Source organism: Adiantum capillus-veneris, chromosome 28, assembly GCF_014529385.1.
Source record: "Adiantum capillus-veneris isolate H3 chromosome 28, ASM1452938v2, whole genome shotgun sequence".
Classification (NCBI taxonomy): domain Eukaryota; kingdom Viridiplantae; phylum Streptophyta; class Polypodiopsida; order Polypodiales; family Pteridaceae; genus Adiantum; species Adiantum capillus-veneris.
The window spans coordinates 37545546-37557643 of record NC_140958.1 but is presented as its reverse complement, the minus strand read 5'-3'; the positions used below and the strand labels follow the sequence as shown (position 1 = coordinate 37557643).

The window sequence follows — 12098 nt, the reverse complement described above, 5'->3', positions numbered from 1 at the left end:
AAAGTCAAAACTGGTCCCGTAGTCAATTCTCTTTCAAAGTCTGAAAGGCAGTGGAATCCCCACGAGAAAGGGACTCCGCTCTGTGTCAGAATATGCAAAGGGGAAGCGACCTCTGCAAACTTTCTAATGAACTACCGGTAGTAAGAACATAAGCCCAAGAAACTTCTAACTTCATGAACATTCTTCAAATCGGGCCAATCACGTATAGTCTCAATCTTGGCCGGGTCCATCTGTACTTCTGCTGTTGAGATGATGTGTTTGTTGGAATCCATAACGTGAGAAAAGGATCGGATTTCCCGGTAGAAGAGAAATCGGCCGCGCTCTGATACCATTGTAACAGAGTTGGGACACCCCAAGTCAAGATCCTACCACGACACAACACAGATTCACTTCAAAACAGTTCACAAAATTGACACGGACCGACGTAGTACCGTGCCTAGAGGTATTGGCCCCAAAGACTGGCACCCCTTTCGGTATTTCTTTTTATATTAATCTGTGTTCAAAGTACAAGAGAGTAGGCCGTCGCTCACTCTCAGACTCTGCGTCCAGATGCTCTAAGAAGTGAGGCCTTGCCCACTTATTTAAAGGTACAAGGGATGCCCAAAAGCAGAGCCCCAGAAGCATTTAAACTCAAAAGCTTTTAATCTTAAAAGCAGTTATCCCAAAAGCTGTCCTAAAAATGAGCCAACGTAATTTACGTTGATCCGTACAACTGCTACGTCAGCCATGTTAGCGCAATTTGCGGAAAACTCCCACGTCAGCAATCAGCACATTTGCGGTGTCCGTACAGCTGCCACGTGAACTGTCCGTACAGTCAGCCTGTTGGAGCGTTTTACGGGATCTGCTGCCACGTAACCAGTTTGTGACAGAGGGCAACGTGAAAGGGGTCAATTAAAGAAAAATTCAGCAAAGAAGCCCTTTGCAAAAGCGGCTCTTGAAGCTTCCCAAGGTTCAAGGTAAGTAAAGAAAGCTAAAGACTTAGCCGAGACTTATGGAGGACAGGCTAAGAAACAAAAAAAGCCTTTGTGCGTAAGTGTGTCGATGAAAAGAAGGCTTTAATGGCTGAGGGTATATGTTTCATTTGCGAGTAGCTTGGTCACTTTGTTGCTGATTGTCAAAAGAAGAAGAGGCCAGCTGACTCAGATGACAAAGAGGACAGGAAAGGAAAGGAGCCCAAACCCACGCCGGTTTAGTGCCACAAATGGTGGGGGATAGGCCAAACTCTGATGCCAGTGCTATACAGAGCTTGGGGTAAAGTCAGGGTGCAAAGGCAAACTTTATCTCATTAGAGATGGCTATCAAGTTGGGCATTAAAGCTGAAGAGATTGGGTACACAATTGAGGCAGGTTTGGCATGTCTTGGACATTCAGAGTGTGTAACTCCTCCGATCATTGGAAAGCTGCGTTGTCATATGATGTCACGAGACTGTGACAAAAGTACTCATGGAGAGCAAGGAGCATTGACTGTTACCTCATGTCTGGCCTAGGCTTTGAGAGCAAAGACATTTTTTTGCAGTATGGGGTATGGGCGTGACAGCTTTGCTACTATGGGCAGCTGCTCACCACCGACTGAGATAATAAAAGCTTTCAACTTGGTGAAATGGATAGTTCTTGACCATGTGCAAGGGGCCATCGCTTATTAAGCTCTCTCCCTGCATTTTTGATTCCTCGTACATTCTGCTTCATCAAGACTGTCGTATTCCCTCGTACATTTCTGCTTCAACTTGTGTGAAAGAGCTGTAGGCTGTAGCTAATGGAAGGACATTTGCATGCAGCTAAAACAAAATGTGTTCTTGGGAACTCATGTAATGCTTAAGTTATGAACTCCAAACTTAACACTGCTTGCAAGTGTGCCTTTCAATTTTGTGTGTAATTATTTCTTGTTTGCAGTTAAACAACATCGACTTGCTTTTGTCAGTCAGAATACCAGGTAGACGTTCACTTCCGTAAGTTTCTGTCACATTTTCCACAAGCGCTGCAGCTCCACCATTACTCACGACAAGCTGAGCGAGCTGTGGATTGTGTTTGCACACTTCGCGAACTACAATTGCTGTGTTTCTTCTGACTTGAGGATCAGTATCTTTTAACGATAAAAAGATCTTTGGAAACACATCAGCTGCCACAACAACCTGCAGGTATAAAAGCTAGCTTTAAGATCTTGCAAATGTACTTGAAATCTGACCATATTCATGGGGGTAATAGTGGTGATAATTATTTAGATCATTCTTCACCTCTGCGAGCTCTGTAGAATGCTTTGCGACAGAGCTGAGACAGCAGCAGACCTAGAGCAGATCAAAATCATCATTTAATTAATCATTGCATATAGGAAAATCAGTTTCTTTCAAGCTTAAATCAGTAGCTGGTTAATATTCTTCTTATCATACCTGTCTTTTCAACTTGGTGTCGGTATGGGTGACAAGAGGTGCGACTAGAGGCACTGTTTGGGCATCCACCACAACTTGAGCAAGCTCTGGAGTATGTTTTGCTATGTCAGAAAGAGCAAGTGCTGAGGCTCGTCGCAAAGACAATTCTGGTTCCTAGAAGCAACTTTTGAATTTTAGTACTCTTGTAGGCACATAAATCTTGTCAAAAATGTACAAATAAATTGTTCGACCGAAGTCTAGCTGGTTCACATGCGCACATTCAGTGGAGTGAGATGGTCCTAAGTTTATGCTACTGTATAGTATTTGATCTCAGATTTCTTTGAAAGTGTGGATGGTATAAGAGGTTCGATTTCCAGATGGCCGATGTGTCTAATAATATAGATCTCTTCACTTGGTGCTGAGGCCCTTCTTGTGGTTGGCCACTCGTCACTATAGGCAGGGCATTGTGCAAATTCGTTGCTGTCCTATGATGGGTTTTTCCTTTTTGACCTACGCAAGGCCTCTTGTGAGCAATTGTGGAAGGTGGTGTTGAGCAATTGGGACCATTGGGTTAGTCAATGTTTTTTCCTACGCTTTGATGGAATTTTAAACAGAGGCCTTGACTAGGGGGCCACACACTCTCTCTATCACCGTACATATTGTTTAAAAGAAGACATTAACAGGGGCAACACACACTCTCCCATCATCTTATGTAGAGAAGTCACCTTGTTTCATCATATTGAGCCCATTAACAGTTGTCATTTTACGCCTTTACAGTCAGCCTCAGCATTTCTGGTTATCTCCTCATCATCCAGAGCATCACAGGATCACTAAAAGATCCATTCACTGCCTAAGCTTGTATCTTGTTATGTGGCTCTAAGCTGTATTTTGAATTGGCAGAGTCTGCCTCTTTTGTAATATCAAAGGGTACAGTCCCTCAGGCCCTATTTTGAGAGAGAGAGAGAGAGAGAGAGAGAGAGAGAGAGAGAGAGAGAGTTACCTGCACACATAAAACCAGAAATTGTATTGCTCCAGCATCAGCAACAGCTTGGGCAAGCTTTGCGCTATGTCTAGCAACCTGGCCAAGAGCGGAAGCGCCCACTTCTTTCACTCCTGGATCGAATTCTTCGAGGCAAAGCACCAAGTGCTCTAGAGCGCCAGCATCAATGACTGCTTGTGCAAGAGTTTCTGTATGCTTGGCAACAGCTTTTAGAACAGAAGCTGCCGCCTTTTTACTGAATCTGTTTTGCTCCCTGCAAGATAGACAGGACTACTCGCTATGCTTCAAGGAACATAAAAAAATAGAAATTATGACTGTGTGTGTACATGGAAATAAGAGCAAAATTGGATGAATCTTCTTACGTTAGTGATAGGACAAGTTGAGGGAGAATCTTTTGCGACACAATCGCATCTGCAAGCTCCTCGCTATAATTTGCTAGCCTTCCCAAACCGATTGCGGCTGTTTGCTGAACTTGTGGCACACAGTCAAGTAGCAAAGGCTTTAGAAGCTGCATGACCCCAGCATTATGCAATACTTCGACATTCTGCACGCAAGTGAAAGGCACATTTTATGAGGGAATGAACTCGGGACTTCGGCAGCATCTTTTACATTAGTTAACTTGGGCTTGCTATTCCAGTTATTGTTAATACCTGAAGGATTAAGTTGCTAACAATTTCAATTAATGCATGAAGGTTGTACTGCATTTCAATTAAGCTACTGGCATGACACAAATTAATTAACGTGCAGATAATCTTCTGCACATTCTTTCTTTCCACCCATTTCTTGGAGTGGTGAGCCACCTTCCATCTGAGTTCAACCCCCATACTGCTTCACATGCAGAAGTGTATGTGCGATCGAATGAGCTACAGTCGAGATTTGAACCTATGAATTGATCAAACATCCTCACCAACCGAGCTACTGGTAATTACTTCCCTGACTATATTTGGACATGTGGACATGATCTCTCTCTCTCTCTCTCTCTCTCTCTCTCTCTCTCTCTCTCTCTCTCTCTCTCTCTCTCTCTCTCTCTCTCTCTCTCTCTCTCTCTCTCTCTGTGTGTGTGTGTGTGTGTGTGTGTGTGGGCGCTATACTCCTCTCTCTCTCTCTCTCTCTCTCTCTCTCTCTCTCTCTCTCACACACACACACACACACACACACACACATGCGCGTGCATGCACTCACAAACCTGGGGTTTGGTGGCGAGCTCTGCCACAGTCTGCACAAAGGCAATGCGGGACTTTTGGTAGGTCTCTAACACGTGCAGGATGGAGCGAGTAGTGGCAGCCATGCTGGAAATGGGGTTTTAGGGCCTGCGCATTGCGCGTGAAGCGTTAACGCGCGGCTTCAGCAGGCGGCCTTCTCACGACGTTTGCCACCTCCCATCTCGTAAAACAAACTAATAGAGGTGCGAATTGCAAGGTTGAATAGAGGATGGGGCAGGGTTGCCTTAAAATTGTCTGACGTCAGTGTCTGACGTCAGGCCCCCTTTCACATGTTTTATACAAAGGGGTTCTACATAAGGAAGAAAAATATCTACATAGTCCACGTATATAAACACATATACACGGTAACTCATACATTCTAGCTTGTCAAATGAAAGGATGTTCTTTTGACAGTCAAAATGACCCTTGACAAGGAAAACAACCGTCAATTTTAGGTCGTGGTCCATGATTGCTTTTTGACTGGCATTTTATCCTTTATAGAAGTGTTTTTTTTTTTTGAAAATGTGAGCTACCCTTTTTAAAAAAAACCTTAACATATACCTTGAAATCTATGAAATCTCTAAACTTTGCAGGGCAAAGATGCTCTGAGAGAGAGAGAGAGAGAGAGAGAGAGAGAGAGAGAGAGAGAGAGAGAGAGAGAGAGTGCAATCATCTCCAAATATAGTGAGGGAAGTAATTACCTTTTGCATTGCTCCCCCCCCCCCCCCCCCCCCCCCAATATCCTCCCTTTTGCTTTCGGACGCCGCCTACTGAGCATTCTTGTGCACCTGTCCACAGCCCCTCTCCACCACCCTCAAACACAGAGAGCCTTGGAGGGCCACCATGTTCCCCTTCTCTTTCGTTCCGCAGCATGCTCAAACACAGAGACTTGAGCCCCGTCGCATGCTGGACACACACGCATGCCCCTCATAGCTTTGCTCTGGCTCCAATATTTTCGCTCGGACCCATACCTAGTCACCCTACATCCATCGGACCTTCCCTGACCATGTAGCCAAGCTTGCTTCCTTGCTACAATGCCGAGCAAGAGACTAAGATTGGCCTGTCCATCCCTATGCAATGAGTTTGCACACATAATCGAATGTAATTGCCTTCAATAAAGAAACAAAAATCTCTCTATCCTTATCTCATCGTAAATTCTAGTTAAAGAAGCATCTCAAAATCGTTTGTCACACTTACTTGGTCACAAGATAATCAAGGTTTCCAAAGGGGGTTGCAAACCTTGACGCATCTACAACCCCCTTTATAGACCTTGACTATCTTGTGACTAAATATGTGTGACAAACAATTTTGAGGTGCTTTAACCAAAATCTACGCAGATTGATCAGCTTTGAAACAGGGAGAGTGAGTATATGACTTCACGATTCAATTTACGGTTGGATAGGATGTCAAACAAAATAGAGGTAGGCATGCTCCATGTTAAAGACAATATCTACTAACATAATATGGCGGAAAGGGGAGCCCTTTACACGTGTCGCAATCTGCGACCTGAAGGCTAAAGTCCAAAACAAAAACAAGCCCCTTTGCACGCGATAAAGAGGGAGAGAGGGGGAGAGAGAGAGAGGCCGCCGAAGGCGGGCGGCCCTACTAGTATCTGAAACATAGAAGTTTCAAGATTTTGGATTTGTGTCACTACAAAAATGCTTTGAAGGTCAAGTTTTCTCATAAAAAGGATGGTATACAAGTGCTCCTTAGGGTTTAGGGTTATGCTTGAGCTTATGGATTGGGTTTATTCTTAAGGTCATGGAAAAGATTGTAAGGATTTAACTTTGTAAATATAGAGGTTAGGATGAATCAATACTTCTATTAGGTTAAAAATCAGAGGATAAGGCTGGCTTTCAATCTTGGAACTATGGGCTTAATTGGGGTGGAACATCTGTCAGCACGTGGAGAGATGAAAGATGAACAGGTCGGGGGGGGGGGAGAGAGAGAGGGAGGGAGGGGGAGGGGGGGGCATCGATTGTAGCTGAGAGGCAGCGTAGAAGCTTTCGATTGTAGCTGAGAGGCAGCGTAGAAGCTTCTCTCTCTCTCTCTCTCTCTCTCTCTCTCTCTCTCAACGTGCATTGCTGTCATTCAATTGCTGCGCTGGTAGCGTGAAGGCAGTCAAGTGTTGGTGGGAGGGGGGTGTTCAATGCACTGTTGAAGACCAAATTTTGACGTACTCCACTATCACATGCTGGTGCTTGTACTGCACTATCACCTGCTAGGTGTTGATTCTGCGTGATGAGTTGTCCGAAGCTCAACGAGACTGTCTCAAGGTGCAACGAATTCCGCATGTTGAGTTGTAAGGCTTTGAGCACATTCCGTATGTTGAGGCGGCAACGATTGACTGAGCACACTGCTGTTGTCGTTTCTGTGGGTCTCAATTTTATGAGGGCTGCTGAGTTCGCAGCAATCGCACGGCCAACCTTAATAGAGGGCGCAAATCTGTTGCCCCCCGACCGCCGACCTTGACAGCACGTCGATTGTTATGCGGCAATAAGGAGATTTTGGGGCGAGAGAGGACGTGCAGACAGTGGAAGAGAGGGAGGGTGGTGTAAGGTGCATCGGAATGAATGTTGTATTTTCTCAAGATTAGTGATTTATATTTGCTCAAGGTTCCTTTTAGTTCTTAGGGAAGGAGAGACCCTTCTGTCTTTATGGAGAGTGCTATGATCACGAACAAAGTGAGTGGATATTGTGCGTGCAAGTGAATGAGACTGAGAGAAGGAGAGAGAAGAGATACGACACCCGAGAGGTTGTAAAACCCTCCTCCGAAGGCCCCACTCTCGTCGACGAGAGTGGTCTACTTTGATTGCACAAAGGTGTACAATGCGTATGCAATGGACTGATGCAACTTGGACTATGCCGATGACGACAACGGTGATGACCATGACGACTTGGTGGCTGAAATCTGAGATCTTCTAATCGCTGAATTTTCGGACTGTTTCGGTGGCTTAAAATGATTGTTTTGGCTGCGTTTTCTTGGGTTAAAGATGGGGGAACTTCTGCTACCAATCTGGGATGTATCTGCTACCTTGCTAAAGGCTGAAAATGCTGTGTATCTGTGGCGGGTTGGGGCTGAAAGTCAAAACGTTGCAGCAGAGCAAAAATCGCCAACAAAACGCTAGTGCTGATCTGGGGTAGAATTCAAACACGCTTATGGGGCTGATTGGAAAACGCCAAGGCTGAATGGTGCTGGGATGCGATCCTGCAAGGGTTGGGGGTTCTGGATCTATGGCGATGTAGCCAAGCTAGAAAACGCTAGGGATGAGGTTTACTGCTGGGAACAAGAAACGCTAGGGGTCCTTGAGGGGTACTGCTGAGAAGTTGCCTGTTGAGCGGGAAGCTCCTGCCGCCTCTTCTGCCAGAAAGTGCTAACTTGGGTTTTCTTATATATTAACTTAGCAAAATTGCCCTACCTACTTTTGTTGGAAAGTCACTTAAAAATAATAAGTGAAAATAACCAAAAATAGGGAAAATAGGCTAAATGTATTGGAAAATTCCCCTGACTGAATCTGATGGATTCTGAAGGGAATACTGATGATCATGTTGTGTGCAACCGGAGGATATGCATCTATTGCTAAGTGACACGGCATGCACGACCTACGAATAGACTCACAAAAGTGTCAGATCACTGCTGATCTAAATCGACTGAACCCTGCTGTGGTGTAGCTTGTCCACGGACACATAGGGTTGGGATGTGTCACCTGACATCCCCTCCTTTTCAAAGTGAGGTACCGGTACCGAACTGTATGGCGTTGAGGGAGATCGCCAACAGCATCCGGAATCCTGGAAGGGACTCTGCGCCTGCCCACTCTGCTGTGTGGGTCGTGCAGTACTTGAACTTCATAAAGGTCTGCAACGCTTTCTTCTTTGGGCCATGCCGAAAGCGACACAAAGTCTTCTGTGGCTCCTTCCTTGCTTCAACTTCGTCTAGAGACCTGCTTCTTTCGTCGTCAAGAATCTCCATGGCTGAAAATTCCTGAAACCACTTCCAATACAAAACCACGAACATATCTATTCAATGTAAAGTGACGGAAAAAACTCTTGTCTTCTCATTAGGAGAAAGTTGGACTCACTTTTGGGCCCTGTAAGAAGTGCCACGTCGGCTTAGAGAGAGAAAATGAAAATGTTAAATTGTGCATTTTATGTGATACTTTTCTACGCAACAAAAAACCCCCATGACATTCTTTGGTAGGTAGCCGCCGTCTTTATCATTCTTATTCTTTGTTCTCTTGTCAGGAATCCAACTAACCGTATGACTAATGATTTGAAATGCCAACTTACAAGAGTTCCCTCCAGAAACATAAGCCACACGAACTCTATCAACTCTAAACTTGAGAATATGGCCTTCCCTCCCAAAACCTGAGATATTTCTCCGTCTTCTTCTCTATCAACTCTAGGAATGGAGAACGCATCTTTTCCTGATGAAAACACTAATTTGAACTTACAATCCTCAGCCCCTTCATCTTTAACACTTACCCAAAAGAAAGAACACACATCATCTTCATGTTGATGTATTGCAAGAGTACGCACCGTTGCAGAAACGTAGGAGGGAGTCTTTCTTATCTCAATGGGAGAAAGAACTTAGAAGGACAAACAAGGTACATCATTTGGATTTGTGGACCGATGGGTCTATTTATCTAAAGGATCCTACAACAAATGCGCCACCTCCCTTTGCTAATATCACTAACCTCTTACATCTCACAGGCGATGGCAAGGATGGGCTATTGGGATACACCGAACATTTGGAAATGAGAAGATTGAATGCGGAAAGGCAAAGAGACTTCCTGGCGATGGAGAACATGCAACTGAAGAAACTTAATGAAGCATGCTCTCAAAAGATTTCATCAAACAAAGAGACAATCCAAGGCCTTGAGAAGAAGATCACAAGTTTGCGAGAGAAAGACACCGTGCTTGGTAGTCGAAAAAGAAAACGAGATCTGTGAAACATTGAGAACATGAAGGTTGGTAGTGGTGGCCTGAAAAAACGAATACGAGCTTTAAGGTAACTCGAAGTTTGTTTCTTCAATGTGCTTCATTAAGAAATGGATACACTTACTTTCCTATACATGATCATAACGCATGGTGCTTTTTTGGCAGGTCTTTACTGCATCCAAACTCGAACGATGCAAGGTTCAATGCCGGAGTGCATTACACCTGTCTAGTTCCAAAAGAAGTAGTTGAAGAGTTGATAACTCAGAAAAATTTTGTAAGTTGAAAGGGAGGCTACTTATCTCCTTCATGAACGAGAATCAGCTGGAACCAATGGAAGTGCAAGCAATACTTGATGAGAGTGGCATCTCGCAGATGGGATACATGGCACTCTTCAAAGCATTAGCTAAAAAGTCTCAAAATAAACTACAAAGAGGATCATTGCTACCAAAGCCATCACATGTAAAGGCTGCTCGTTGGTACGTAAACGATGAGGTGTTTGAGAAACTTGGGTCACCATTCCATATTGAAGCAACGTTCTTAGGCAAGGGTGACAGAGAGATACAGTTTAACGAGCACAACAACCTCTTCGTTGATCTTGAAGCATTGCAAAGGTATGCAGTTCACTTCTTTGACATCAGTCGAGATGAGTGCGGTGGGGTTCTCAAGTTTTTTTTGAAGCTCGACGAGTGCGAGGTCCTGAAGAACAAGAAGCTGGAGAGAGTCACCATTACCCTCATGAACAGAGCTCTAGATCCATCAATAACGAAAGAGGATCCATGATACTTCAGCGTGCAATCAGAAAACAACATTCTAACTCTAGAATCAGTTCAGGTATACTCCGTTCACTCTATGATAACAAAAATATTGATTATTTGGTTGTTGATTTTGTGTTTTTGTTTTTCACTGCAGGTTGATAAGGAAATTTTTGAAATCCTCGATTGGATTTTTAGTCAAACCCAAATTCCTTCTATCATCAGTGAACAAAGAAACGGAGCCGTTCTTTCAGTTGAAGGATTTGGTGACTACACAGTGGAATGGCACATGGCAAGTGACTTAAAGACTCTTAAGTGCATGTACAACATAACACACGGAGCAGCTGTGGCAAATCCATGCTTATATTGCATGGCTGATGCACAATCACTTGAGAGTGTGCAATGGATTAGAGCTCCCAACAGACATCTTCAACATAAAACTTTTAAACCAGTGCTTGATATTCCTCTGAGTAGAGTTCACGTCTGTACACTTCATGCACTCTGTCAAATAATTGAAAAGGTGGTTCATTTGTACATATGTTTTGCATGGACATTAAAGCCAGAGAGTGAGTCGAAAAGAGTGATCAAAGCATTAGAGGGAGTGCTCTCAGACATTGGTTTGCATGGAGGCAATGTAAAAATCGAAGAGGACCTTAAGATGTCTCAAAGTCGGTACAAGGTACCGAGGAAAGCATCGATAGGCGGAGTGAAGGCAAGAAGGTTTCTTGGGTTTAGCTTCAAAGATTCACATAGAGAAGAAAGGAGAAACCTGTTCAACAAATGGAAACAGTTACATAAAGTGGTTAAAGACAATGCTGGTGGTGGGGCAATCCAGAATCACAAGGCGAACGTGTGAAAATCACTAGATAAAAATTTCCATTACGTTGAGAAGCATTCTTGGGACCAAAGTAAGCTCACATCATTTCAAGCAGCCTTGTTGGATTGGAAAAAGGCTTACCTTATAGGGTGGGGTGGGCAACATATCACACATTACATGGTGGGTTGGCATTCTACGTATACAAAACAAAATTTTAAATTGTACTCTACTGACTATTTTGTTTTATTTCAATGGAGCACATACTGTTCAATCATGGTCCATATTTTGTCAAAACATACGGCTCACTATCAATGTGGTCCACACAAGGTATGGAAAAAACCCACTACATGGCAAGAACAGGTTATTTTAAGCAGTCTAGACATGGGGGAGGAAAAGAAAAGGCCAATAGCCTATTAGAGTTACACCAATGGACTTATACACGACTAATTTATAGAGCAAGGCAGAAGGAACTTCTTAAGAGTTCAGAAATTACAAGGTCTTTACAACACATCCGCAAAGAGAAGAAACAGATGGCTTGGGGAGCTTCAAATGCGGTGGAGCGCCATGCGAGGTGGCGGCGGTCACGAGTCAGGAGCGGGAGAAGATGGACCCGAGCCCGTCGTTTTTATCCTCTTCGATGCACCCCCTTCTTCCCCACTTTGTACCTTTTCGATGTGCAAGCTCTGTAGATGAGCTCGTTCCTCTGTTGATGGCAGCATCCCCACGGGCATCAGGCGTCTTCTTTCCCTCAGAAACAGCCGCTTATTGTATGGATCTAAGCTTTATGGGTCTTCAACCCCTACAGCCAGAGCCTGAGCTGTGTAGGACATGAAATAAGGGGCTTTGAGTGCTTGGCACCCATACCCAATGCCAAATACACGTAGAGCAAACCGTTTCTCAATCAGAATTAGTCTTTCTGCGTTTAGTGGGAGGGGGTTCCCACCACACAATCTTGTAATAACTTCATTGCAAACAGTGGGAACTTTGCATTGTCATCGGAGTATTCCTTGTGGTATATTATGATCTA

At 44.2% G+C, this 12098-nt stretch overlaps 1 protein-coding gene across 2 annotated transcripts in view; it reads right to left on the bottom strand.

Annotated features, from left to right (window-relative positions):
• The window catches only part of LOC147420297 (uncharacterized), a 67130-nt gene extending 62373 nt beyond the window's left edge, over positions 1-4757 (bottom strand). Inside the window, exons 1-6 of one of the 2 annotated variants that reach the window (XM_086505025.1) lie at positions 4549-4757; positions 3725-3906; positions 3363-3615; positions 2384-2536; positions 2231-2281; positions 1927-2128 (exon numbers count right to left, since the gene is read on the bottom strand). In XM_086505025.1, the coding sequence (XP_086361151.1) occupies positions 1927-2128; positions 2231-2281; positions 2384-2536; positions 3363-3615; positions 3725-3906; positions 4549-4650 (943 nt within the window). In that variant the 5' untranslated portion in view covers positions 4651-4757. Of the gene's footprint in view, positions 1-1926; positions 2129-2230; positions 2282-2383; positions 2537-3362; positions 3616-3724; positions 3907-4012; positions 4354-4548 lie in introns of those variants that run through there. The other variant, XM_086505024.1, reaches the window with a different exon arrangement.
• Between the last annotated feature and the right edge of the window lie 7341 nt (positions 4758-12098).